Source organism: Columba livia, chromosome 17 (genome assembly GCF_036013475.1).
Source record: "Columba livia isolate bColLiv1 breed racing homer chromosome 17, bColLiv1.pat.W.v2, whole genome shotgun sequence".
NCBI lineage: Eukaryota > Metazoa > Chordata > Aves > Columbiformes > Columbidae > Columba > Columba livia.
In genome coordinates this window covers 8850213-8877388 of record NC_088618.1, presented here as the reverse complement: position 1 = coordinate 8877388, position 27176 = coordinate 8850213, and the positions used below count along the sequence as shown (strand labels likewise).

Genomic DNA, 27176 nt, shown 5'->3' with positions numbered 1-27176 from the left:
AAAACCTTGGTTACTTGTGTAATTCCAACTATTGCCTATATAATTGCATACCAAATTGTGTTTATTTTGGCGTGCAATAGCATTTAGAATGATTTGGCGTTTTTGTTAGTATTTTCTTTTGAACACCAACAGTTGTAACTTTTTTATTGTACAAAAATACAAGTTGCATAGCTATTGACAACTTACTGTTTAAAAATTTAATGTTTCTTTTTTTCTTCTCAAATTGTATCAAAGTGTGGAAGGCTTATGTCATAAGGGTTTCTACACTCCTTGAAAATACTCACAGATGAATGTCTTCAAATAGTCTTGGGAGTGCAGGGCAGTAGAGTGGGAGGGGCTTTTTCCCTTCTGCGTTTTTCATTGCTACTATTTTCTCTATCTTCCTCAAAATGGCCATTCCTTCCTGGTTTCCCAGGCCCTCTTTTCAACCTCTTACTCTTTTGCATTTCGAATGTATTTTCTGGAGATGCTGCGTAGTCAGTCTGATTCCTGCACCGGTGTTGTCCCAGGCACCTGCTCTGTTGCTCATTTTGATTGCAGGACAGTTTCATTCCCTTTGCTGTAAACTTTGAAGATCATGCTGCTGTTAGTGATCAGGGCTAGAAGACAAGAAGTTGGATACTCACCAGGTGTGAGAGGAAACCAGCCATTTGCCCTTGGAAAACCTGCCAGCCCTGAGAGCCCTTGTCGCCTCTGGCAGATGAGAGATACGTTTTACACACTTAGAGTGTAAGAAGTTGGATTCATAGCATGGAAATTAAATTCTAACTTCGTGGCTTTTAGTGAATTGTGTCCTTCTCCAACACTGATCAGGGCCTCTTCTTGCTGGTTTAATTATTCCAAGACCCAGATATGCCAAGCTGATTACAATATTGGTAAATATTTGTCCTTCTTGTATTGGGAGTGCTCCCCTTTACTCGCACTGCTAAATAGCTGCATGTCTTGTCCTGGGGGAGCCAGACGGTGCCACCATCCTTCCCTCGGGGAGCAGGGTCCCCTGCACCTCCCTGGCAAGCAGATCAGGCAGAGTGTGTTCTCTTCCTCTCCCGTCTACGACAGAGGTAAACCTTTGGTGTTGTAGCTGAGCTGCAACACCTCTTCTTGCATGCTATCAGATTTTCAATTGCTCGAAGTGATTTGAACAATTTCCTAGTTGCAGGACATGAAGTATCTGAATATTGGCGCATTGGGTCCTTGCTAACAACCAGTTCTTTATAGAGGGTCACACCAATTTCACAACCACTCAGAAGTCTCACCCTTACCTCTCTGTAACAGTGGAGATAACTACTGTGTGCCAGGATGCTCATTCTGTTCTGGCTTGAGAAATTATTTTAAGAACTACTTTTCACCTTAAAAAATTGATTTTGAATCAGCTATAAGACTTGACTATTTACAAAGAGTGTAAGTTAATTCTTGCTTCCTTCAGGCTTCTATGTGTTACATGTAACATTTTGTGCTACACTGAGTACAACATAGTTCACTCTGCACTACACAGATTCAGCTGTGTGTGGTTAGTGCAGAAAGGGGGGTGTGAAGAGGGGGTCACGGCTCTGATGGCAGCAGCAGCTTTGCCGAGGAGCACGGTGGAAGGGTGGAAGCCCTGGCGTTGCTCCTACAGTTTACGTTTCACCTGACAGCACCTGACAACAGCCCAGGCTGTCCCGGGCTGAGTCACGCATTGACCTTGCTGAGTCACGCATTGACCTTTTTCCTGCCGGGAACGTTCCTTTCCTGGAATGCTCCATCCAAACCCTCTGCCTGGGTGTCTCGTTGCACATCAGTGCAGTGAAAGAATTCAAGCTGAATTCTTCTTTCTACCTATTCCATTTTTATCATTCCCAAAGTCTTCATCACTTCCACATCATCTGTGGTTGTGTATTTCGTTCTTTCCACTCTCAGCACAGATTCCTCAAACGTTATCACTTCCCCTTCTAAAACACCCCGGAATCTGCCTTTCGCTCCAATTACTACTACAAAAATCTCTTTATTTAGGTTTTCTCTTGCTTTTTACAATTCCTCCTTTCAGTCTCCAGTCGCTTCTGCTTCCTGTATCAAATCTGAATGTCATATCTCCATTTTCAGACCTTTTCGTGCTGTACTGCCCCTTGCAAGTCTATTTCTATTTTCCTTTCACCTCTCAAAGGGGTTCTGCCAGACCAACAGCAAACCACTTTGCTGGACTCAGACAGCAGGGTACAGGCACCTTAGGGCAGGGAAGTGCCTGGGGGAGCAGATGGGCCTGGATGAACTAGAGGAGAAAGGAGGATTTGTTCTCTGAGCTGAAGAAGTGAAGCTTGGCTGCTGGAAGCGAGGACACACATGGCAGCTCTGGGTCTTTCTGGTTTTTAAACACTGTGGCCAGGTTTTAACATCTGGTTGATCAAACATTCCCTGCAGAGCCCTGTTGCTCTTCCTCCTGGTGTCTGTGTTTCTCCCAGAACACTCAAACTGCTGTCACATTTTCGTCTGGCCTCACACTTTTGTCCAGTGGTGTAATATGGAAAAAGCAAAATTTAAATGCTTAGTGTAGTTCTTATTTATTTTCCTAAAGAAGAGGACAGGACAAGTCTTTCTACGTAGGATTTGAAGACTGCTAGTAATGTGCTTATTCCAGATCCAGTACTTAGCTCACCCTTGGCTTGGAGGGATTTTGTTTTCAAAGATGCTATGTGTTGCATTTGTGACATCCTGGAAATCAAATAGATGCACTGCAGATTCACAAGTACTCCTTTCACCTTTATTCCCAATCCATGCTAGTTTATGGGAGTGTTAATGATTCACTACGCTTTTCCTCTTGCAGACAGTATTTATTAGCAGGAAGGAAGAAGGGAAGAAGTCACGCATGCTGGACAAGATGTTACAAAAGACATGTATAGGGAAATGAGGGTTTAGTGTCTTGTAAGACACTAAACATTCCTCACTTGTACCGTGTACTTGCTCTCAAGTCTAATTGTTAGAGGGGAAACATTGCATACCAATTCTGGCTGCTGACAGGCAAGGTACTCTTCTTCCACTGGATTAAAAAGCTAAACACTTCATCTGGGGAATCTCAGCAGCACCGACTTCTTAATAGGAGCAGATAATTTCAATGTGAAAGCTCTGTCCCCTTTTCCTCTCTGATTCGCAAGTATTCTGTACATACGAATCTTCTACGCTTGCTTCCTCCGGTAACTGTGGAGTCCTGGTTTTGGTAAGAAAAATAGCAGATCCATTGTTTTCAGCTTACACAGATGCTAACTTTCAGGGACTGGCAGAGATCTTACGTCTTCATACAGCGTGTTTAATTTTTTTCTGCAGAGGATTTAGTTCAGCTCAGATTTCAGCAGTTGGAGAGAACCACCAAGTTCATCCTGCACCCTGCTCTGCAGGTGATTATTTTAAAAATACACATTTGTCCTGTTTGTGGAGCAGTGGATTCTTTCTTGCTTAGTGAGGCTTCTTGGCACTACAGTAACGAATGAGCAAAATATGGAATGGCAAGTTTGTTATTAAAGTCTAGTAACAGTCATCACTGAGCAGTTATTCTGCTGTAGGGCTGTCTGTCTCTTCTTTCCACGGTAGTTCAGACGGTTGAATTCCTCCGTAACCTGCAGCATGGTCTTTCCTTTAGTCTCTGGCATCACCAGGAAGACAAAGATAGCCACGGACAGACAGTATATCAGGAAAATTATGAAACAGAAACTGCCAAGACTTTCCTATGGGAAAAGAAAGAGATGTGTTCATATAAATTGATCTAGTTTTCTTTCTCTTATGATATGGAGTTTCTGGTTTTGTATTTACTAAGACACTTGTTCAGCGACTCAGTTGATGTAAATCCTGCTTGCTGCCACCTGGGGAACGACACTGAGTGGTAAAGCCTTTCTGCTTCATCCTTCTCGTGACATCTGGCAGTGTTGGTGCCTCTGTCACTGCTTCTGTGTTTGCCAGTGTCACATAACTCTGTGTGGAGTTCACAGCATTCGTGGTTCTGCTACATTTTCACAAGATATGTGGGCAAAAAGAAAGAGGCCATCAGAACTGCAATTAGTTTGGGCTCTGTCCTTTGCATGAAGTGTTGGAAAAGAGAAGTATGCTCTGGGTTCAAGAAGGGACCAGCCTCCTCTGAACTGACACAAGACACCCTACTTTGCTTACCACAATGAAAGGGAACAAAAGTCCAAGGATGAAGAGTTGGATCCAGTTTGAAGCACCATTCAAAACATAAGCAGCCGGTCTGTATGACTGTAGAAATATTTCTGTGGGCAAGGAGCATGATACTCCAGCTGAAAATAATGTTGGAGAAAAAAGGAAGCTTAGAAATTTTGCAAGATGTTTCTGTAACTCACACCTCATATTGCCATGTAAGTTAATGGTTTTAACTGACCTGGAAGTGTTTGAGGTGCTGCTTGGCTCTTCAGGAGGAAGGCATGTAGGAATGCAATAGGAAATCAAGTTTTACCTCCTACCACAGTATGGAGGGGAACATCTACACCTGTGCTGAATCAGGAGCAGGTAATTCACACTAACTGTGGAACAGCTATGCCTGGGACATCTCCTAAAGGCGGCAGTGAGGAAGGAATGAGCACGTGAAACCGTTCCAGTAGAAAATACCAACCTGGCCCAATGCCAAAGCTCATGATGAAAATAAAGATGAGTGCAACAGAGCAGTATGGTACCCAGGAAAAGGCATCCTATGAAAAGCAAATAAAATCAGAAAGGAAAATTTTATTTATCCAGCTCCATTAGAAACATTCATCACTGCTAAGTATGTCAGTGTTAAACGTACATCTGTTGCCTCCACTTCCAGAAGCTTTACAAGCAGGTAGGCTGGGAACAGACCTCTGTTAGTATGATGGTTAGCCCCAAAATACTCCTACTCCTGCTAAAAAGTGATTTGGGGGGAGGGAAATAGTATTGATGTCTGCCATGCAATAAAACATGAAGACAGGATGCAGCTCTGATGTGTAAATGGGGTCTTACCTGTAGTGACAGTGTGACTGTGAGGAGCCCTAGCACCAAGGCCATAATGGTGTGGCTTTTCCACAGCAGCGTCTTCCTCCCCGCACGCTCGATCAGTGAACCCTGCAAGCAGGAGGACGCGTGGTCAGCTCCAAGGGACAAACCTACAGGCAGGCACTGCTGAGCTGCTCCCGGAGCCGCCTGCGCCACCAGGCAGGGCATCTCTGAGCCCGTGGTACCTCCTCGGGGGTGAGTAACGGCATCTGGGGACACTGAGCAGGACCAGGAGCTGCAGCGAGGGGGGTGAGGTGGGGAGATGCAGGGAGCGTTGCCTGGTTGGATGAGGCCTGAGGTGACACCTTGCAGGCAAAGGGCAGCCAGAGAGGAGAGCAAAGTGTAAATGTCTGGCCTGTTAATTGCCATGAATCCTGCAGCTGTGAGTCCCACTGACATGTGGGCACAGGGACAGTCACCTGCCCGTCCCACAGAAGGGGACAGGGACTCCCAGCGCTGGCTCAGGCTGGGTGGTCATTTTGAGGGAAAGACTCTCCTGTCCTACCATACATTGAATAGAAATGCCCATGTTTGCAGGGTGTGTGGAGATGATTTTCTGTGATTGGTGCAAAGTACTATGGTTGATTTGTTGCACAAGTTTGATTCCTGAAGCTCCATTTTAAGATTTAAATGAACCACACATTATAGCAGAATGGAATTCAGCTGAAGAGCCACTTACACTCACAATGGTAGTGAGGATCTCGGTGATCCCAATTCCCAGGGAGACATAGTGGGTTTGAGCGTGGGGGATTCCGGCTTTGATAAAGACATTGTATGCATAAAAGTAAACCTGGAAAGAACAGAAATGTGTGAAGGCTGTACCCATGTGGTCCTGTTTACACCAGCTTCTGTCTTTTTCGACAGAAAAAATCTAATCAGGCCTTAGCAAAAGAGAAAATATTATTCTTGGTTTCAGTAGCTAATCCTCAATGCTTTCAGAAGGCTTATTTGTGCAGAACAGCTTTTACTAGCAGCTCTGTCTTGAACTCAGTAACAAATACAGCCTTTTTCTTCTTTTTTTCTGCTTGATTTTAGCACCACCTTTGTCTTACGTTAAAGATTATAATTCTATCTGACATCTTTCATGTGTTTTAGTTTATGAGGAGCATACAGAGAAGTAGACAGTACATACTAAGCAAATGGTTTAAATTATCTTTCTAGATCACCTTTAAGTCTTTGCAGTGATTTTGATAGTCTCTATTTTTCTGTCTGTGAGTGCACCCAAAGCATAAGAAATTCCACTGTTAATATGCTCAATTTCTACTGGTCCTTCACCGCATAGTTGCTGTTGCACTAGTGGGGGTAGCAATGGGTCTTATGAAGCTTTCAGTCTTTCTGAATTTCCAAAATTAATCTGGATTTTGAAACTTTTTACTATAAACTGATTTTATATAATAACTATTCCAATACTCAATACTATCTACTGAACATAGAGATATTGCAGAGGAAAGGAGAGTATACATCAGTAACTGTAATTATCTATAATCTGATAAAATGCAAAGGTAAAGGATTTAGAAAGAAACCCAAAGAGGCAAAAATATGGAAATGCACTGTCTGTGTACATTATAATCCTGACTCGTGTTGTACTGAAATGGCTGAACGATTTTGGGCAGTACATTCTGGAATACAGAGACCCAGAAGAGGTTATGCTGTTCTTTACTTGTTCTGTATCTGAGATTTTATTTTATCCTCTTGCATTCTCTTATCGTACCAGGGTGTTCTATAGAGATGCCTTTCTGAAACACATTTCCCAACTCATCCCAGGTCCCAAACATCCATGGGAAAAGATTGTAATAAACGTCAACAACAGATCCCCTCCTTACAGCCACTGTTGCAGTCAGCAGTTTACTACTTGTTGCAGAGCTTACTTTTTCCAAGAAACTGTAAGCAATCGAGAAAGCAGAGAAAAGCAGCACACATACCACATTGATGCCAATGAGCTGCATGCATGAGACAATAAGGAAGAGAGTAATGAGCTGCCAACGGACAGCTTGGTCACGAAAAAGATCACAAACGCTCTTAGCCCTCTCTCCATGGATGGCTTCTTGCTCTGCCAGCATGTCATCTATTTCAGCCATATGGTCACCATCTCCCCAGAGCTGCTTCACCGCTGGAAGGAGAGAAGAGAGAAGATGAGTCCTGGTCCAAGCTCACCAGCACAGACGTGTAATCAGAGGATTACTTCCTGCCTTGCAGTGTCTTTTTTGAGCTTCAGGTTCTCTGCTTCTGGGAACTTTCTAGAGATCTGGGCTGAGATTAGACACAGATTCAGTTAATTGCTGTCTATTTTCATCCATAAATCTTTATCATGACCTCACCTTTGGCCAATAGCTGCTCACAGTGTTTCAGTGTAAATCAAGCCTAAATTCTTACCAATCCTTCCCCAAGTACCTTCCCACTAAAGGTGCAGTTCTAGAGCACACACCAAAGCACAGAGAAGGAAAAATTACTCCTACTTTAAATAATAAGTCCACATCCAAAGAGTTCTCTTTTTTGATAGTTAAAAACCCACAGTGGCTGTTTCTCTGTTTATGTCAGTAGTTGCTGTTAGGGTTATTGATGAACTGGAATGTTCACGGATAAAGTGCATCTCCTTCTTACACTGAACCAGAAGGTACCGAATCCACACCCTGACTGTTCAGGGGAGAATCTGTGCTGGTGGAAATACAAGCTCTGTGTGTTTGCATCCCTCAGAGGAAATGCTACTGCCAAGAGAGCACTAATACCAAACCAGAAGAGGCTGTCTTTCCTTCAAGCTTAAGGTGGTGTCAGATCCAAAAGACCAAGAGTCTTTTTCCCAGGTGTACCTCTGTTCCAGGCCCATGTTGGGCTTTACTGTATTTTCCACTTTTTGCTAAAATGAATGCTTTTGGGCCCATTTTCTTACCTTTGATGCACCCCTCCTTGTCCTTTTTGTCAATAAGCAGGTAGCGGGGAGAGTCTGGGAAGAAGGGGAGGGTGAGAAGCTGCACGAGGGCAGGGACCGCATGTGCTGCCATGAGAACAGGCCAGAGAGCATCCACTCCGAGAACTTCCCTGAAACAAAACCAGCAGAGCGAGAGGAGCTGAGCAGCCGTGTGTGCTCGCCACGTGAGCAAACACAGACACGGGGTGGTCCCTCCGCACTGTCTGTGTCCCAGCAGCTCTCACCCGGCATTTCTCAGCCCAGAAAAGTGAAAATCTCAGTGGAGAGTGCTGTTGCCTGCAGCACACAAATTACATAGTGTTGCCACCTGTAGCTCAGTGGCCAGCTGCATCCTGCGACAGCTGTGGGCCCACAGGGACAAACAGTGTCCCAGCACACGTGCTGAAAAAAGAGCCTGTGGTGGCTGATCTCCCTGCTTCTGATCCAAAGAGTCTCAAGTTACAGTGAAGATGAGATCCACAGGTTATCAGCCTGGTACTGACTGCCCCAAATAGCAGCCGCCGTGTTTCCTGCAGCTTTGAGAACACTGTGGCCAGAATGACGCACGCCCTGGGAACAGGACAGACCATTTTTGGGCCAGGACAGGCAGAAGGAGCCTGTGTTGAGGTGAATGAATCTTCCATAGGTTTCTGGTTTTGTGTGTATGTTTGATGAGTGGATGTGCTGGTTTGTGTGTATTTTCAAGAAAGTTTGGCTGGATCTGATATTCCCTGCTCCTTCTAAAAAATTAAAAGGTAAAGGTCAGTTCTTACAAAAGATGGATTTCTTTCAAACCCATTGAAATCTCTTCAAGCAACGTAATTCTTCAGGATTCAATATTCTGTATGATTTCTGTTTTCCATTCACCTAAGTCAGGAATTTGGGCTGAGCTAATTCAGTCTGGCTGCCCAGGGTACCCTGAAAAACATGTCTAAAAATAGTTGCTGATTTGCCTAGTCATAGGCTTGCATTGACATCTGTGTGTATTTTAATAACAGAATAAGTTAAATAGGTCTTAGACTTCCTTACCTGAGACCCAAAGCAAATCCTGTGAACTTTCCGAGGGCAATGGCAGTAGAAGCTGTTATGGCAAGCAGCCCACGGAGATTTCGTGGGGCACACTCCCCAGCAAACATGATGTGGATATTCAGACCTAAACCTGCAGTGATGAAGGACTGTTAGGGCAATTCGCACTCTCACAGGTCTGGGTATTTGGAGGGGACCGCTATGGGACTGCTAAGCATCTTCCTAGTACCGTGGTCTTGCGTCTTTGCTAAATATTTCACTAAGCAAGTGTGTTCCTCCAGGAAATCTGTTCCTCAGCAGGCTGGCCTTCTCTTACAACACTTCCTACAGCCATATACACAGGATTGCTGTTGTTCCCTTAAATCTCAGGTTATATGTTTCCGTGTCTACTCAGGATGCTATGTGCCTTATTTTGTGCTTGAAACCAATGAGGTGGCAAGTGCTACATATTCCATTTGCTCAGTCAATTAATATTTATCCTCTCAATTTTTTTTTTTTTGCTGGTTAGTATTATCTTTGTCCAGCTGCTCAGGGATCAAACCCACTGACAGAAATTAACCTTCTGAGGCATGTGTAAATGAGAATTGCCCAGCTTGAAAACTGTTCCTTTGTCTGTAAGATGGAAGGCAGCGTCTGCCACAATGAGCAGCAACATAAACAACAGACATCAGCTCTCCATTGAGTGAGCATGCTCCCTTGAAATATTGTGTTTGGCCTTTTTCACAAGCTGGCAGTACTTTCTATACGGATTTGATGTAAAGATAAAAGAATGAGAAATTGAGATAGCACACATGATTATTTTATGTTTTCTTATGTAGTTAAAAATGCATTCAGCAATCAGGCCCTTTGAAGAGTTTAGTTGAAATCTGTGATCCTTATACTCAATCCAGTAAATCCTTGTGACCTTCAGTCACTGCTCTCCCAAGTACTTGATACCATATGTAGCAATGCTAATTTACCTACACCCATTCCAGAAAATAATCTTCCAGCGATGATCATCTCAAAGGATCCACACAGCCGGCTGAGTCCCATCAGAGCTGCACCCAGCACAGCAGGGATATTGGCGAGCAGCATGGTCTTCTTCCTGCAATTCATTTAAGTCAATGTGAGCATAAATACCATCCACGTGTCATTCACAGCCTGATGGAAGTGGCATTAATTGTACAGTGGTTAACACCTCTGTGCCAGTTTCTGAGATCAGCTGCAGTGAGGGAAATGGGAAATGGGGAAACTTTGTCATGGACTGATAAGCTAGTGAAGATTTTGGTGCCTCTAGGGCAGCCAATATCCACAGTGAAGAACAAGCGGTTGTCTGTGAAATTCACTTTAAAATGCATGTACTCATGTGAATTCTCAGGACTGGATTTGCTTTGGATTTTATAAGGGAGAGGGTAGGATTTTCTTTGTGATCACTGGCAGATTTTGCCATTCTGTTTCTTCACTGAATGGATCCTCCATCTGAAGCGGCTCTGGGCTGCTCACAGTGCCACTTGACCAGCAGCCTTTCTGCCAAGACACAGTCACTTTATTTGCAGTTGTGGGTATAAACACAAAGACTAATGTAATCATTATTCCTACCTTCCAAATCTTACAGACAAATACCCGGCAGACAAGGCCCCCAGCAGCCCACCGATGCTGTAAACGGACACGATAAAGGACCACATCAAAGTAATCAACTCTTCAGTGGCAGAAAAGCCATATCTCCTCACCCAGGTCTCATGGATGAAACTTTTTATGTACTTTAGAAGAAAAACAGAAACAAATGGACTCAGTCAACATATTTTTGCATAGTTTCACCTCTTTTTTACTTCTTTTACCTACTTACTAGTCTTTTAGATACGTTTCTATCAACACCTTGGTTGAAATCTTAGCCTCAGTGAAATCAAAGGGAATTTTGCTAATAACATTCCTGGAGTTAGTGTTTAGCAAGAAGGTGCAAGAAATACAGCAATGAATAAATATATCAATATTAAATATCAGCAGTGAGTACAACTAAGAGAGTGGCAGGTTGGTCTTCTGCTTATGTGCTAAAGCCCAGTCGTTTTGCTACCTGATCTTCACTGCCGTTCCTGCTTGCCTGTCTGTGTCTGTCCACTTGCTGTATCCTGTCTGACTCCTTGGGTGAAATCCAGGTTTGACTTCAGCTGAGTTGAGTGAGATAAGGATTTGTCCCTCAATGTGGCCCATTGTGGGGTCTCTCTGACCTACTGTTCATAACCTCCATGGCACCTTTATTCTTGATGAGTGTTCCCAATGTGGTGATAGTATGAGCTCAATGTCCTAAGCACCGTTCAGGATGACAAATGCCTCCCCTAATGTTCCTTTTCCAGCTGCAGGTATCAGTGCTGACCTCAGCTCTAGACCTATGGTCCTCCCCTGTCCTGTTTCACCTTACAGGCACTTAGACATAGTGTGTGTGGCCAAGCACATGGTATGAAGGACTCCCTGAGTGCTGGAAAGGACGATGTCCCGTGAACAATCACCTCGGTAAGGTGACAATGACTGACTTTATAGATATCACTCATCCCCCCCTTTCCCAGTTCTGTCACACCAGACAGAAGTTAAAACCCCATGAACACAAGAGCAATAGCAGCTACTCTATGAACAAGAAACCACGATAGGCCTAGTTTTGAGAGCAGAAGTGAAAAAGTCAGTGATTGCATATAGAGGCTGGAATGCATGAGAATGTTGAAATCCGTACAGGTAGCTCTGTTTTCAGAGCTGCCCATGCTTACCTCAGCAGGAGAATTGACAACGGAGACCTGCAACCCATACTGGAAACCTCCACCAATGCCCAGGGCAAAAGCCAGGAGGAAGAGATTGTAGCTCATTTTCTGGTAGGAAATTTAAAAAAGCAAACAAAGCAGGTACAGCTATTCAGATGTGCCCCCAACTCTCCTGTTTCACCTGCAGGACCTCTGACAGCTTGAGCAATGCCACACACCTGCCTGAGACCGAGGAGCCAGTGCAGCAGAGTGCAATAGAACACCACAGCTACTAAATCACAGAACAGTGAGAAATTTGAGGAGAGACAAAGCTCATAGGCTGTCTCCCAGAACCCAGTTACACACTTCAGTGCTTCTGTCTTCAGTTTTGGCAATGTTAATCTGCACTGTCATAGGGTAACTAGCAGTAAGAGCATGGTGCAAGCATTATGTGCATGATTTCTGTCTCTTTGTCCTTCCTTCTCCTTTCCCACTTGTTGCCTCACCTAAATGAATATTTTGCTCAATGACTTGGCTGAGACTTTTCTTAGAACCATTAATATGTCTAATAGGAGGCTTAAGTATACCCCCACACTATAGTACTGTGATATATGCACATCCCCATCATCCCTTCCACTCCCACTGCTCTGTTACAGGGTGTCCCAAAGATATTCTGCCTAGCAGGGGTGCCTTGATGCTGCAGTTCTTTCTCTAGAACAGATCATCTTCAAAGGCAATGCTGAACAATGCCAAATGTTTACAAGCTGATGTCTAATCAGATGAAAGGCATTGCTTGAATGGGCATGAAATTTATCCATGTTGCAACATTGTTGGCTTCAAAGGAGTCAGTTCTGAATAAATTTGATATTTGGCACACTCATATTAAGTAACAACAATTTCCTGTTTGTCAAGCACTAGGAAGAAAGGAGATTCCCAGTCTCTACTACTAGTCATTCCTGCTGTCCTACATGTTACAAAAAGTGCCACACATCATCACAAAAGTCCCCATCAGCAAGAAAATCAGTAAGCCTTAGTCTAAGTGCAAACTTTATGTCACACCTGCAGCAAATTTCTTAGTCTTATCCCTGTCCTGTGCTATATCACCACAGCTTGATTTTTCTCTTGTAACTCTTGAGATTTTAAATTCAGGAAGATTTTTTAAACTTAATATCCATCCTAAAATTGATTTTTTAAAACATTTTTGTTTTATCTTTTTCTGGGTATCTGTTCCTGTACTTCCTTGACTGGAAAGGATTGTCTTCCATCCTTTAGTGTTTACATCTTTCAAATACTTCGTTATTCATACCTTTTTTATTGTGGAGGACTTTTTCAGTCTTCCTCCATCTATCAAATCATGTGAAGTCCCTTGGTTTGTTCTCCCCTATTATGTATTAGACATTATACATAAATGTGCTCTTAAATCCTATTTTCTTTGCTTATTAGACATAATTCCTTGCAATATATTTGATATCTTTCAGATATGACCTCATACTATTATTTTAACCACATCTGATTAAGATTTCTTTTTCTTTCTGTACTTAATTTATGCAACAAGACTTTTAGAATAGCAGAAAGGAAAAAAATAATATGTACTGCAAAAATTATATTTGGGGAAAAAAGAGATAAACATATACCAACTGGCATGCAAAGGCAGTCATCATCTCCGGTTGCAGACTAGGTCTTCCCTGATGCTTTCTTTGGTTACTTTGGAAAAAGTGACTCTATATATAGAGAAAGTGGACCCTGAGATAATATTTCAACACGTCATTTAATTCTTTCTCGGCGTTTACACTCCCTTTGTTTTGTCATGAAGTTCTTGCTGTTTGGTTTGCTATTGTTGTGCTGGTTACTGATGAAACAGTGGATAATTTTGGTGAGCTGTGCATTCCTGCTGGGTCACTAGAGAAGAGCAGATCCAGCAGCAGTGGACAGACAGTAAGAGCTGCAGGAGATGAGTAAAGGACAACAAAAAAGGCCCTGATGGAAGCCAAAGTCCAGGGACTGGCGCAAACTAGAGTGGACTGGCTTGGACTTCCCAGGTCAGGTAAACAGTTATTACATGTAAAGGAAAAGTTCCCGACTGCAGCTTTGAGCCTCAGTACAGCAAAGCCTTCTGAAGCCTGACTTGACCAAGCCTGGCCAAGCCTGTGCATTGACATCTTGAATTACAGGATGCGTTGACACTTTAAGAGCAATGGTCATTGCCTGAAAGTTCAACTCTGCGTCCCTGTAATACATGGTGAATGCTTGGAAAGTTGCATGTCAGTGTAGAATCCTGGCTGTAAAATAAATAAATTACATCTTTTATCCATAATTCTCAAAGGGCCTCTTTATCTAGCAGTCTCCCTGGTGGCTCTCTTAAAAGGCTTTTACAAGTTACTAAAACAACTTAGGGGAAAATTCCTTCTGGTGAGTAGCTGCACATGGTGGTTCCCCAGGTTGGGATGCTGAGGGTCTTCGGTGTCTGGAAGAATCCCAACCCCAGCTGGGTTGGAAGTGAGAGGTGGCTTGTGCAGAGGAGCATTGTTTGAGGACAGCAGCTGTAACTATTTTTCTCTGGTGATGATGGTTATCAATCATGATTTGATTGTAAACAATAATACCAACTATGGGTCTCTGAGGATCACTTTTCGAGATACAGTTTTGCCAAGCACTTCGCATCATGAGAAAATTAACCTGAACAAATGCCATGTATTTTTTTCAGTTGAAGGTGTTTTAATTCAGTAATAATTCACCAACTTGCTAAATGCTTCAATTAAAATGTAACCAACTAGACCAAGTAAAATGTAACCTCTGTTTTTCTTTGATGAATCAGTCTAAAGACACCTGATTTCAAGCCATAGTCAGAAAAAATGCTGGAAATTGAAATGAATGTTTTCTGACACATGTACATGACTGTCATACAAATAAAGCCAAAAGAAAAGAGATGGCTTGATCACGATTTTGAGAAGAAACTGGAAGAAACTTCACCCGTCAACCCAATGCCCATGAAAGGCAATACTGAATGAGGGGTCTTGCCCTGTTCTGTACCAGGTTAATTAAGAAAAACCAGTATCACATCTGAGTCTTTTCCAATATGCTTTATGGAGACAAGAACATGCTGCAGAGGATGTTCTGCTGTGATCTAAATCTCCATGTGCAAAATAAACTGCTGCCATCAGAGCTCCTCACATCACTCAAACCGCAGCAGAGCGCAGGTGTAAAACCTACCAGATGCACCAGCAGCGTCCACAAACCGGACTACAAAGGTACTCGTGCTTTACAACATCGGACTGGAAGGCAACAAACAACCCGTGAAGAAAACCAGTCCAGAATAAATGGTCTGCAAAACAATGCGCAAAAGTCGTTGTATAATAAGCCACTTAGCAAGTACTAGAAGCTTTCCCCCTCATCTGACACATGTTTTTAGAGCTGAAAATAATTAACCACTCACTATTGCTCAACAAGTAATGGTCTATTTGCAATCACTTAGTAACAGAAAGAGAATATTGGTCATCCATGCCCCAGATTGATCGGCTTCCAGCCTCACATCAGAAGTAACAGTAGGGAACATGAAGGATGTTTGGTTTAGAGGAGTTCTGGCCGCTTTCCTCATAAAGATACTTTTCATGGCAGTGCTGTCTTGCTGTGTGTCTGCCGCTTGCGGTATTCCCGGCCCTGGCTCTTTTCCCGATCACTACTATACATATCTATATATAACACTATATTGTTGCTGCATTGCCAACAATAACAGCAAAGCTGCTGTTTCACAAAACGTCTGGCCTTTAAGACTGATCATGGTACTGTAACATCCTTTTGTCCTGCAGAGTGCAGTTTTTGAAGGGCTTGACAAATTTCAAAGTATCCAAAATAAGTGAAACTTTTAAAAAATGCCTCTTTGCCCCTACTCAGGTTTTACTACACCTGAATGGAAATATAAACCTGTTCTGTATCGCAGAAGGATTCTCTTACAAATGTTAAGTAGCGATGTGGTGCTACATCAGCTGCAGCCACTAAGTGGCAGGAGAAGTACGAAATTTCCTGCGTGAGGCTCGGAATCCAACGTGCCAGCATTGTGCTGCCTGTGGCGTGTGGCGGGGCTCAGGGGACTGCCTCTAACAGCTTCCTGAAGAATAACTTGTTCTCTGGGAAAACAGATGTAACTGTCCATAACTGTATAAGCTATTATAACAGCTGATGTATTGCTTAGGCAGCATGTGTCAAGAACAGTAATACATTTGAAAAGGAAAGCTCTGGTTTATTCCTTCTGTCTGCTCTGAATGAGACCAGGTTTGGGTAGATCTCTTCCAGGAATAAAAACACGTATGCTGTATTAGACAAGAGCTTTCTCCTTTTTCCTGGCGTCTTATCAGCAGGGACCACCTAGTGCAGGTTTGTGTCCCCTCAGGTGACAGCATACAGAGTCCCAGCCTGCAGCCACCAGGTGGAGGGTCCCTGGGTATTCTAGTCACGGAGATGTATCATGGGAGCCTTGGAGGTAGGTGGGGATTATCCCATTTCCAGCTCGTTAGACAGAGGCCAACGTGTCAAGGCATGTCTCTAGCCGGATAAGAGGCGAAGGAATGCAGCTCACCCAGGCAGTCTGGTCTCCATCCAGTCCCTGGGCCTGAGCACCGTGAATATCATCAAACTGTCTCATTTCTGTTACAGTCAAACATAGAAATATATCTTTCTGCAGTGACATGGTCAAGGACTGCCTGCTTAGACCACTGTATTGTCTTATTTTTCCAAGGCAAATATGTGCACATTCTTCTGTTTTACAGGAGGTGAAGGCAGTATTCATCACAGTCCAAAGAAGGTCCTAGAAGCACTGGGCACCAACGCACAAGGGCAGAATGAGAGAAAACTCATTCCTGGTGGTCGTTAAACCAGAGAGCTTGTGATCTGTGCAATGAAGTGAAGTAACTGCCTGTGGCAGCCGCTGGACAGAGCAGGGAAAGAGCAGGTGAGCTCATGGCAGCCCCAGGAGGTGGGCAGTGAAACGCCGTGGACCGTGGCATGGGCTGTGCACAAGCCTCTCTGTCCCAGAAGGGACATAAATCGGCTGTTGCTGTGAGCAGACCTGTGTGTGCAGCTGGCCAGTGGCAGTTCCTCTGTCTTTTCTACTAACAGCCACCTTGTTGAGTGGATGGATGGATTTTTTTGTCCTGTGTAGCATCTATATGACTTGTGCTTCGGTGCTGACAGGTGTTCACATTGGGTGTTTCTGACTGGCTTCCTGCCAACTTAAAAAACCCAGCATTCCCAGTGTTCAGTGCTTAGGATAAGTACTCTCAATTTCAGAGTCACAGTTGGTTTAGACAAGATATGTCCAGTCTTGGGGTCTGTCACCAGGGTATAAACACCACATTGCAGCTATTCAGACTCCTGGCTTTGGGAGCCTGCACATAAACCCAGCAGGTTTCCAGCACCACCGTGGGGATCAACCACCCTCTTTCCTCAAATACCTTTTCACTGAACTCAGATCTGCTGTAACTGAGGTGAAATATGATGCCATGAACATGGGAGACTAGTTATTTGGAGAATGTGATGGCAGTCTCTGCCTGTGATTATTTGACTGCAGGAATAAGTAGGAATCCTACCATTAGGAAACATCATCAACATGTGCTCTTTGATCTACCATGCACTGAGAGGTTCCTGAGCATTTTCACCCCAAGATTCTCTAGACCAGCTGCAATTACACTGCAAGAGGAGACAAGGGGCCCCACTTCCATCTGTGAGGTTTGGATCTACAGGATGAATTCTGCCTACAAACTCTACACTGTAAATTGCAGGAGAGATTTGGAGTGGATCTCTGGCTGGTTGTTGGCTCCCTCCCAAGCTCTAGCCCGGCTATTTCTGTAAACCCGTCTCTCTTTCCTGTCAGGACCATCACAGTGAAATAGGAAATAAATCTGTCTGCTTGTCCTGACTCTCGCAGGACTCGCTCAGAGTACGGAAGACAAATAACATCATCTACAAACAAGCAGCTTTCTCAAGAAACAGTCTGCTGGTTTTATGGTGAAAGCAGTGTTTATGGAACTTAGCTGTTAAAATGGATTTTCTTTATACTAAATGAGTGCCCTGCTGTGACACCATTATTCTGTTCACTAATGTTCCTTAGAAAAAGCCCACAATTTATGTGAGTTCAAGACACTGTATAAGATCTTCAGGAAATGAGCTTCATTGCCAAAGTTTCTCAGGGCAGAGACCCAGTGTTGACAGAGCTTCTGCCACCACAGAGTCACTGGGACGCTTTCCAGACCAGCGGAGATACATGGAGCTGAGTCCTCTGAGGACACGAGGGCTGACACAGCCAAGGGATCTAGCTGCTTTTCCTTGCCAGCTGCGATTTTTGGATGTCAGGAGAATGGCTCTATGTTCTGTGCACTGGATCAGCAGCCTGCATTTTCATCCTCCTGATAAGCAACAGAGCTTCTCTGGGAAAACTGAGAAAGCCCAAAATACTAAAAATAGTTGAAATACCCTTCTCTTAGCCCATTGTGAGCTGTAGGTCATGCTGTGGCTGAACTATTCCCTTTCCTTCCTTCTTTGTGCCAGACACTGATGCAGGCAGTTAGCTGAGAGTGACCTGAAGGCCAGAGAGAACAAACTGTTTGGCTGAACAAAATCTCTGTTCCTGTGTGCGAGAGAAGAGCATTTAGACTCTGCCAAATGGCAGCAAATGTCACTGCATGTTCCTGTCGAAGGAGAGGAAGGTATGTGCAGCAGTGTCAGAGCACCAGACTCATCCTGATGTCTTATTTAACACTCACTTCAGATAGAGCTTTTTATTAGAACTGTCCCCTGGCTTATTGAGAGGCACCTGGACTGCGACACATAGTCCTGCCTCTGGTGAAAACCAAAGTACAAATACCACTTCTGACTCCTTGTATGGGTCTTCAACAGCTGACAGCACGCTAAGCTGTATGTGCAGCTGAACATAGACGTCTTTTTATAAGAAACAAGCATTGTTTTTCAGTTCTCTTGTTGATTTGGCCACAGTGCTTATGAAATGGAAGTTACAAAATAAAGGTCCTTGAAGGATATTCCCCACTGACAGCTGCGGGAGGTGACCTATGATGCAGAGGACAGATCACAAGGCAGAAGAATTTAACAAGAATGATTAAGCACTGGAAAAAATAACTGTGCAAAGAGACAGATGTTTCTTGCTTGATGTCTTCAACTCATGATCAGAAGCTGTTTTGGAAGAGATGCTGTATTTGGATATGTGATCAGACTCTGATCAAGGAGATTTAGGTGAGATCTTTCTCATGATATGCCTCATGCTAAGCTATGTATTTTGAATTAAAGCCCATAAGAAGTAAAAATAACATAAACTTTGATTTACAGCAAACCCTGTGCAAACCACATGTCCTTGGAGGGCTGAGCTCTATGTGCTATCTTTAGTTTCTTTCTAGCAAACAAACAAAAAACCCCATCCAATTATGTATGATTCACTTTCTTCTGACTTTAGCCATCACACTGTAGAGTTAGCTCATTTGGGACAGAAAATCCTTCAATGAAGGAGAAAGAATTTATATATGGTCATTAAACATGGAAAAGTAAACATCTCAAGTGCCCGGGGCAGTTGTGATTACACAGCTTATCTGTGCACAGCGGGTTCCTGGAGCCCTGCTTGCAAAACTGGACCAGAAACTCTTAGCGACTACTCTGTGGTGGATCCAGAGCTCTTGGCACCTGCTGTTAATGACAACGAGGGCTGAGTCTGGGAGCTGAAATAGCCTCGCAGTGAGGCTCCCTGGCTGTGCTGGCTCGTTTGTGGGGGAGCTCAGTGCTGCTCTTCCCAAACCCGCTCCTAGTGCCTGTGCATGGCAGTGACCACATCCACACGGCGTTAATGGGCATCTCAGACATATCATGTCCTGGATGGGTGAGACCTTGTGCAGAGCTTGTATGGTCTCATTCCCTGGTGGGGGAGTCTTTCAGAGTGGGCGGTGGGGGTTATCTTTCATTTTAAATGAAGAAAAGAGCTGGGGCTCTGCTGCAGTGGGATGGAGTGTCGCTCCAGCTAAGGAGCTTGGGTTTAGGTGGCCAGGGAATGAACTCTCCATTGGGTGCCCTGCAGCCCAGCTACGTGTCATCAAGCCAGGTATGACATGCCACAGTAGGACACGTTGCAAAAGCTCATCGGATTAATTTACAAACAAAATGCCAATGGTGTTAAATAGCAGAAGGCACGTGTCACCGTCTGGATGCTCCTCAAGTGCGTGGCGGGGCGAGCAGCCCTGGCGAGGGCGTCACTGCTCGTTAAGGCTGTGCTGACACGGCGCACAGCTCCTTTCATCCCGTGACCCCGGGGAGTGCTGTGCTGGGCAAACTGGGGGCTGCTGCCTTTAAACAAAGCATCTGTTTATTCTTGAAACAATTAGCGAGGGCAGTTAGATCTTGAACTCGTTACTGAGCCCAAAACAATTACGATAAAAACAAGTTCCAGATGGGCTCAAAAGGAGTTGTTTTTGTCTTTACTAAATTAGAATGGATTCCATGTCTTCCAGTTCCTTTGGCATTTATGGACAGGAAACATGAATTACACACAATAATTTACTACAATCAAAAGAGATGAACACTGCAACAGCCCATTTATCTTCTCTCATGTGCCTTCTTGAGGTTTATGTGCTGTTTAACTCATGGGGAGAGCTAATAGCTTTTTTCTTTGTTTTCTAACTCTCTGCTATTTTGGTTTGCAGAAACTGAGCCAGGAAGCTATTGAGTTTCTGTGGCAGGGTTAAGCTTACCTGCAAGCCTGGGCAAATGCTTGCATGTTCCTTAAAATGACCCAGAAATGGGGAAAACAAAACCAGAGGTAACAGGAAGGTCCAGTAGTGGTCTGTCACTGTGTATGTGCAAAACAATTCCCTTTCGGGAAATACAAATATTTTAAAATCAAAGGCCAAATGAATCCACAGTGGCAAGTGTGTGACACATGCTAATTCTGCTTTTCCAGGAATATTTTCCTATGAGTTGGTTTGTGGATTGTAAATGTTTACAGTACAAGTCACTGTCACTAAGCCTGCAGATGCAGAATGCGTGAACACTGTCTGGAAAAGAGAGTTGCCTCTGGTACCATCGTGTTTCAGCTCTTCTGGGAGTGACTTGAGCACAAGTTACAGATGGTAGTTCTTCCAACCAGTTCCACAGGCAGCTCCAAGAGCCCCCCAGCACAGACCTTTTCCAAAGCCCATCCAAAATGGTCTGGAGTCTGGACATCAGACATATTTTTATGGAAACTCTGAGTTTCTGACGTCTCAGGTTTTGAAACCAATGCTGTGCATTGACTTGAATTCAGCTGCTTCCAAAAGGAAGGGGAACCTGGGGGATGGCAGGTGACAGCGGCACGTCACTGCTGCCTGGTCCTGGGCAGGTGGAGGACAACAGGACAAGGCAGGAGGAAATCAGCAAAGAACCTCCTGAGCTGCATTTCTGTTCTGGCAGTGCCTCATACCTTCTTGCAGCTCAAAGAGTTTGGATTTGCTTTTTTCGGGCTAGTTAGACTCCATGATTTGATAGAAGGCGGCATGCTGGCATCACTACAAAGATGTATAATGTGAACTCAGCGGTGCGGCTAGGCTGATGTGAAATTGTGGAAGGACGTAGCTCCTAAAACCCATAAAATGTGACAAGGATTGTAATGAAGACCAAAGCTGGCCCTGGGTGCGCTGCAGTGCACAAAGTCAGCTTGGCTGAGCTCCGAAGGGACAGAGGTCATGGGCAGAAAGCAGCCTGGGAACTGGGGGTGTGCCTGGGATCTGTTTGGCCTCTTCTGCTGTGAGATGGTGAACTTCCCAGTGCCTTTCATCACTTTTCCCTCTCTCCGATGAAACTTAGAAAAGAAGGCCTTAAGCAGAAGCCTGGACAAGTAAAGTTTTCTAGTTGTGGCTGGCAAACAAAGGGAAAAAAGAGAAAATTGAGAAATTGCTGACTCTTTTTTTGCATTTTGTGCCATGTCTGATTTGCACACAGTCCTCCACAGATCCAGGTTCCCCCCTCGGTTCTGTTCCTAGGGTCCCTAACACAGCTCTGACCTGCAGCAGCTTCTCCTTCCCCCAAGAGGAGCTCAGGGGCAGCTCTCAGCACTCGGGAACCCATCCCCTGCTCCCCCAGTGCCCACCTGGCTCTTGTCTGCTCCCTTCTCTCCCCTATATGTTGCTTTAACCTCCTGTCCCCTCATCTTCCAGCTGGTTTTGTTCTTCATTAAAGGGCAGTCAGGATGTGGGTGGTGGAAAACACAGACTCCCTCTCGTCCCGCCAATGATTTAATTTGCCATTAGCTGTGGGTTTAAAGGGAAATCTCAGGGCTCATTAAGGCTCTGGTGACAGCTTAACCTCCTCCTGCAGAAACCCTACACCAAGCCCATTCCTCTGTCTGACAGCAGGGTGGCTGTAACGTTAGACCTAGACTAACGTTAGACGACTCTGGGAAGCACTATCGGCAGGGAGCAGGGGATGCCAGGTTCATGCAGACCTGCATCAGGCCGTCCTTGCAAAGCGTGTGTTATAACGTGCTTGACTCAGTTCTGCAGACAGCAGAGACACCCCGCTCTCCTCCGGCGCTGAATGCAAACGCTGCCACCCTTCCCCAGGGCACGCCCGGGCCGTGCCGACCTGTTGTCCCTGCTGGGACCCGCCGGCTCCCGGCTCCTTCCAGCGACCAGCCCTGCCCGGTGCCGTCCCACACAGCCCGGGGGCGCACCTCGTTGCTGCAGCCGAGAGGAAGTAGAGATTTTAGTGTTAATTACAGAAACCCTTTGTGCAGCAGCGAAGGCCAGGCCCTTCTGCCCGGTGCGGCACCCGGCACACCGGCTGAGGCTCACACGGGTGCCCCAGCTCCCCACCAAGCAACCGCGTGTTCCCCGATGGCACGAATGCCCCGCCGACAGCCAGCCCTCGGCTCCCGCATGCCGAGGGGCCGGCCGCAGGGAACCGGGGCGGGGCGCTCCGCGGGCACAGGGCTGGCGCGGACACCGGGCAGGGCACAGCCCCGGGGGACCGGGCACTGCCCCACGTGCAGCGCGCGCATCCCAGCCACGCCCCCGCGGCCCTTCTCTCCTGCTGATTGGCCGGCTCCTGAGAGGCACGTGATCTGTTTTTCCCCTTCCCCGCCTCCCCTCAACCACCAGCCCGCTGCTATTGGCTGCGTAGGCTGGCCCCTCCCCTAGTGGGCGGTACCCCGGAGTATCTTTCCCTCCCAGCCCGTCACCTGCTGCAGCGGGTCCATTCCGGGTTGGCGGCGGGTGGAGGCCGGGGGCATGAGGCGCAGTTCGATTGGCCAGCTCAGGCCGCCTGTCGCGTCGGGATTGGCCAAGCGTGGCCAGCGGAGGCGTGGCGGCGGCGGCGTCTTGTGGGGGGGTGTTAAAGGGCTCGCAGCGCGGCTGTGTGCTGTCGCTGTGCGCAATGGCCTACCAGGGCTTCGCGCAGGAGTACCTGGGCATGCCGGCCGTGACGCGGGCCTACACCACCGCCTGCGTGCTCACCACCGCCGCCGTGGTGAGGGCACCGCGGGTCCCTGCGGGGGGAGGCTGAAGGGGGGGTCGGGGTCCCCGGGGGTGCAGTGGCAGGGGAGCCAGGGGGCTGGCTGGGGACAGCAGGTGCCCGGCACTGGTGGCAGCTGCTCTGCCTGTCTCCCGCAGCAGCTGGAGTTCATCACCCCCTTCCAGCTGTACTTCAACCCCGACCTCATCTTCAGGAAGTTCCAGGTGAGGCCTTGCCTGGGCTTCTGGGCTCCTCTTGCCCCTTCCTAGCAAGGGGAGGGTGTGACAGGCTGGACCCTGGGTGTTCTGCTCCACAGGGCGGGCAGGGAGAGCTGTAGGATCCCAAGGGACTTCCTTCCCACTATTCCAGCCTTCTCTGGTTGGCAGGAGACTGGTCACCAACATGGTGTCCTCTTACAGGTGCCTGGGTGGAGATAACTTCTTCCAGCCTTTCCCTGCCATATGCCATCTTGGCATGTCCTTTTTTCCTTTACTCAAAACCCATGTCATCGTTTATTGTGACACTGAGATGTGTGGCCAGCCGATGTCAGGCTGTGTGAGCAAGGCTTTATTGCAGTGAGGTCACTAGGTTGAACAGTTATTTACTTTGCCTCTGGGTGCTGAGTTGTGGCTGTTCATCCCTGCCACAAAAAGTAGGGACATCTTCCCCACACCTGGAAGGGCAAGATTCTCTGCCGTGGGCAGTGGAGGGAGGTCCCATGTGGAGGTGGTGCAGCTGTCTGGTGTCCTGGGTGGTTCTGAGCGGATGGGTGTGTGACTGGGCATCCCCAGGGGACCTGTCTGTGGGGAGGCAGCTGTCTGTGGGGGGACCCGTCTGTCCACCTCCTCTCTCCTCTCTCTTTTTCAGATATGGAGGCTGATCACCAACTTCCTCTTTTTTGGGCCCCTGGGATTCAGTTTCTTTTTCAACATGATATTTCTGTATCCTTTGGTCTCAGTAAAGCGCTCTGCACCCTTCTTGGCTTAGACGTGGTTTCCCCATGTATCTTCCTCCACAAGCTGACTTGTCTTGGCAGCAGTCTAGGGCTGTGGATTCTTCCCTTGGCTCTTTCGGTCTGAACTGAAGCCGTTCCCCAGATAACTGTGGCCACCTCCTGCACCTCCATCTCCGCTTGCTGCAGGGCAGCTCCTGCCAAAAGGCTGAAGAAGCTGGCAGTGCTGCTGCTTATATTGGAGAGCAGTGCCTGTTCCTGGGGTGAGCTCTGGCAGGAGCACAGCAGATGCCTCTTTCTTTCCTGGGGTCAGTGGTATGAGGTGAAGTTTGCACTGTTCTGCTCTGGGGCTTGGACACCAGGCTGACAGCTTTCTGCAATGAAATAGCTTGCAGCTGGCTTATTCCCCACAAAGTCATACTGTGGGGACACAGGGTGGCCAGTTGTTAATTTCCTATACTGCAACCCCTCCGTTCTCTCCCGCTCTCAGGTACAGGTACTGCCGCATGCTAGAAGAAGGCTCCTTCCGTGGAAGGACGGCTGACTTTGTCTTCATGTTCCTCTTTGGAGGGTTTCTCATGACAGTATCCTTTTGGTGTTTGCTGAGATGCTGTGGGCAGTGTGGGCTTGTCTGCTGGCGCTCTGTATCCAGCTGTGTGCTGTGGTCTGCGGTGGGTACCTGCCTGCTGAGCAGGACAGCTGGCTTGGGAACCTTGTTGTAGTTCTGGGTTTCCTAGTCACAAGGCACCCTGTGCTGCCCAGAGCTGGTGCACAGGGTGGGTGTGTTTTTCCTTGACTCGGTAGTTTCTAGCTATTTGGACTCTTTGCCAGCCTATTTTTCCTGGGCCAGGCTTTCACCATCATGCTGGTGTACGTGTGGAGTCGCAGGAACCCTTACATCCGCATGAACTTCTTTGGACTTCTTAACTTCCAAGCCCCATTCTTGCCCTGGGTCCTGATGGGATTCTCTCTGCTCCTGGGCAACTCCATCATCATCGACTTACTGGGTGAGTCAAAGCTGGTGGGTGCTGAGAACAAGGGCACTTGGCAGCCACAGCGCTGTCTCTTGGTTTCATCTTATTTAAGATGGTGGGTTTCCAAAAGTGAGCTGGCTGAGGTTGCTGGGTGACCAGCCTCCTGCCTGAGCTCTTGCTTGTGACCTGTGTTTTGCCGTGTCCTCCCAGGGGCAGAAGTTGAGTATGGTGAGCTCTGTCTGGTCTCCTGGGTGCCTGGTGCTGCCTTCAGGCTGATGGGCTCCTGCCTGCCGCTGTGCCGATCCCAGCAAACAGCCTGGCCCTCCGGCACTGCAGCACTGGGGGCTCTGGCAGGAGCTGGGGCCTGGGTACACAGCCGAGGGGTTCTTGGAGCTTCATCCTGCTTAAGCTCCCAGCAGCTCTGGCTCAGCTGGCGAAGGACTCACAGCTGGGCCTGACCTTGGTGACGTCTCTCCCCAGGGATTGCAGTGGGACACATCTATTACTTCTTGGAAGATGTTTTCCCGAACCAGCCTGGAGGAAAGAAGTTGCTGTTAACCCCCAGCTTCCTGTAAGTAAAGCTGATTCTTTCTGGGATTTACTGTGTTGTTTCCCAACCTGGGTCACTTTCACAGCAAACTGTGGTCTGTGACAGCATGGGGTGACTGTAGAATGCAATTGCACACTGATAGCACCTCAGCTCAACAGTTTATGCCTCTGCTGTGGAAGGAGCTGGCACTTTGCACGTTATCTACATACGTACACAGGGTGTATAAAGTGGTTGCTGGTACCTGAAGCTTTGCTACTTGCACTGGCTTGTTCTTACTGCTTGTGGAAGTGCTAGAGACAGGCAGCATTTTTTTCTGATGTATTTGTGTAGTTGAAGAAAGCAGAATATGTTCTGCTTCATGCTGATGATCAAAGCTGACCTAGAGATCAAGGCAGTAGGTACTGTCCCTGTTCCACACCGAGATGGACAAACAGTGCTGGTGCAGCGTGCGGGTGGCTGTGGTGCGCAGCTGAGCCCTGTGAAGGGCCACATGTTCCTAGGAGGGCTGGGGGTTTGTCCTCAGTTCACTTTCCTAACCTGCCTGCTTGGTGGGATGGGCATGTCCCTTGCCAGGAAAATGGTGTTTGACACACCTGAAGAGGATCCCAACTATAACCCTCTCCCTGAGGATCGTCCAGAAAACCAACCCAGAGACCGAGACCAGAACCAGCAGCAGCATCCACAGTAACCCAGAGACTTCTCCGTGTGGCCAGATCCCTCTCTTCCGGCTGGACTCGCGCTGCAGCCCAGAGATCCTACTGGAATAACGCCAGCTGCCATTCCGATGTGTGATGTCTCGCTGTTTGTGTGGGTAACCCATCTTCCCCTTGTGCCAAGTGGTTCCACAGAGCTTTGCACAAACTGGTGAATGCTTACAGACGTGTCCCAGGGACAGGGGCTGGATGTTGTGATGGCTCCTCTGTTACCCAGTGGGGAACAAATGGGGTGTGAAACCAGTTACCTTCTCTTGCTTCTTTCCCTGAAGTCCCCACTTCTTTTTTGGTTGTTGTTTCCAAAGACTCTTTACATTAAAGTCTTTATTTTTCAGTTGTGTGTCCATTCCTGCCAGGGGCAGAGGCAGCAATTCACCACTACTCATCAGGGCTTTGCTCAAAACTGCCGGGCTGCTTGCTTGGGCTTTTCTTTTTTGGTGGGTAAAGCAGAGCTCAGGCTGTCTAGAAGATGTCCTTCCCATCTTCTGTCAGCAGGACTGCAGAACGTGAGAAGGGGTGGGAGGGGTGTCTAGCTGGAGAAAGGAGCGCCTGGGAAAGGACAGGGACAGAGCCAGACACCTGATCCAGGCAGTGACTGGAAGTAGCACTTGACACTGGTAATAAAGGCTGTCTGCACATGTGGTGTAATTCCACTCATTTTTAATTTTTTAGCTCTGAAACTTAAACATCTGAATTTTATGGGAAAACTAAACAAACTAGTCCCTACCATGAACAGCTGTACTGAATGGATTTGTCCACTCTTGCTCATGCAGTACACACCTGTGCTGGTAGCCCTTAAGGCCTGTGGAGTCAATCTGCAAACATTGTACTTCAGGGCAGCTCATCTGGTAACAGTGCTGTCTGCTCAGGTAGACAAGCTTGCAAAC

General features: G+C 46.6%; 2 protein-coding genes and 1 long non-coding RNA gene across 11 annotated transcripts in view; 2 read left to right on the top strand and 1 right to left on the bottom strand.

The window, feature by feature from the left end:
- LOC135575640 (uncharacterized) overlaps positions 1–18938 on the top strand; it is a 46608-nt gene extending 27670 nt beyond the window's left edge. The window contains exon 2 of the long non-coding RNA XR_010466796.1: positions 16392–18938. This is a non-coding gene — a long non-coding RNA (uncharacterized LOC135575640). The remainder of the gene's footprint in view (positions 1–16391) is intronic.
- On the bottom strand, positions 2795–13328 carry LOC102091551 (solute carrier family 2, facilitated glucose transporter member 11). 6 transcript variants are annotated; one of them, XM_021289635.2, is made up of 13 exons: positions 13263–13321; positions 11659–11757; positions 10502–10662; positions 9883–10007; positions 8927–9056; positions 7880–8028; positions 6915–7102; positions 5672–5782; positions 4960–5061; positions 4595–4670; positions 4364–4391; positions 4135–4262; positions 2795–3695 (listed from the first exon to the last, which is right to left on the bottom strand). In XM_021289635.2, exons 1-13 carry the CDS (start codon positions 13287–13289, stop codon positions 3607–3609), a joined length of 1413 nt encoding a protein of 470 aa, XP_021145310.2. In that variant the 5' UTR covers positions 13290–13321; the 3' UTR covers positions 2795–3606. The 6 variants fall into 6 exon arrangements, with proteins under 6 accessions (XP_021145310.2, XP_064889801.1, XP_064889799.1 ...); XM_065033729.1 differs by lacking the exon at positions 4364–4391 and having other exon boundaries at positions 13267–13328; XM_065033727.1 differs by lacking the exon at positions 4364–4391.
- Positions 18939–22850: 3912 nt separating the features above from the next.
- DERL3 (derlin 3) lies at positions 22851–26623 on the top strand. Of its 4 annotated transcripts, none has more exons than XM_065033739.1 (7): positions 22851–23115; positions 23259–23324; positions 23968–24041; positions 24543–24636; positions 24864–25059; positions 25507–25597; positions 26154–26623. In XM_065033739.1, the coding sequence occupies exons 1-7, from the start codon at positions 23023–23025 to the stop codon at positions 26341–26343; spliced, it is 804 nt and encodes a 267-aa protein (XP_064889811.1). In that variant the 5' UTR covers positions 22851–23022; the 3' UTR covers positions 26344–26623. The 4 variants fall into 4 exon arrangements, with proteins under 4 accessions (XP_064889811.1, XP_064889809.1, XP_064889810.1 ...); XM_065033737.1 differs by having other exon boundaries at positions 22856–23115; positions 23262–23324; positions 26150–26623; XM_065033736.1 differs by having other exon boundaries at positions 22859–23115; positions 26150–26623.
- The last annotated feature ends 553 nt before the right edge of the window (positions 26624–27176 follow it).

What these genes read in the sequence shown, in the direction of transcription:
- LOC102091551 (XM_065033727.1), bottom strand. Translation starts at nt 13,289, where the DNA reads ATGATGACTGCCTTTGCATGCCAGTTG. An exon ending in TTGTCAATTCTCCTGCTGAG is followed by an intron (nt 10,663 to 11,658) that starts GTAAGCATGGGC and finishes TTTCTTCTAAAG; the next exon opens with TACATAAAAAGTTTCATCCA. An exon ending in ATTTTCTGGAATGGGTGTAG is followed by an intron (nt 9,057 to 9,882) that starts GTAAATTAGCAT and finishes TCATCACTGCAG; the next exon opens with GTTTAGGTCTGAATATCCAC.
- DERL3 (XM_065033739.1), top strand. Translation starts at nt 23,023, where the DNA reads ATGGCCTACCAGGGCTTCGCGCAGGAGTACCTGGGCATGCCGGCCGTG. An exon ending in TGCTCACCACCGCCGCCGTG is followed by an intron (nt 23,116 to 23,258) that starts GTGAGGGCACCG and finishes TGTCTCCCGCAG; the next exon opens with CAGCTGGAGTTCATCACCCC. An exon ending in CATCATCATCGACTTACTGG is followed by an intron (nt 25,060 to 25,506) that starts GTGAGTCAAAGC and finishes GTCTCTCCCCAG; the next exon opens with GGATTGCAGTGGGACACATC.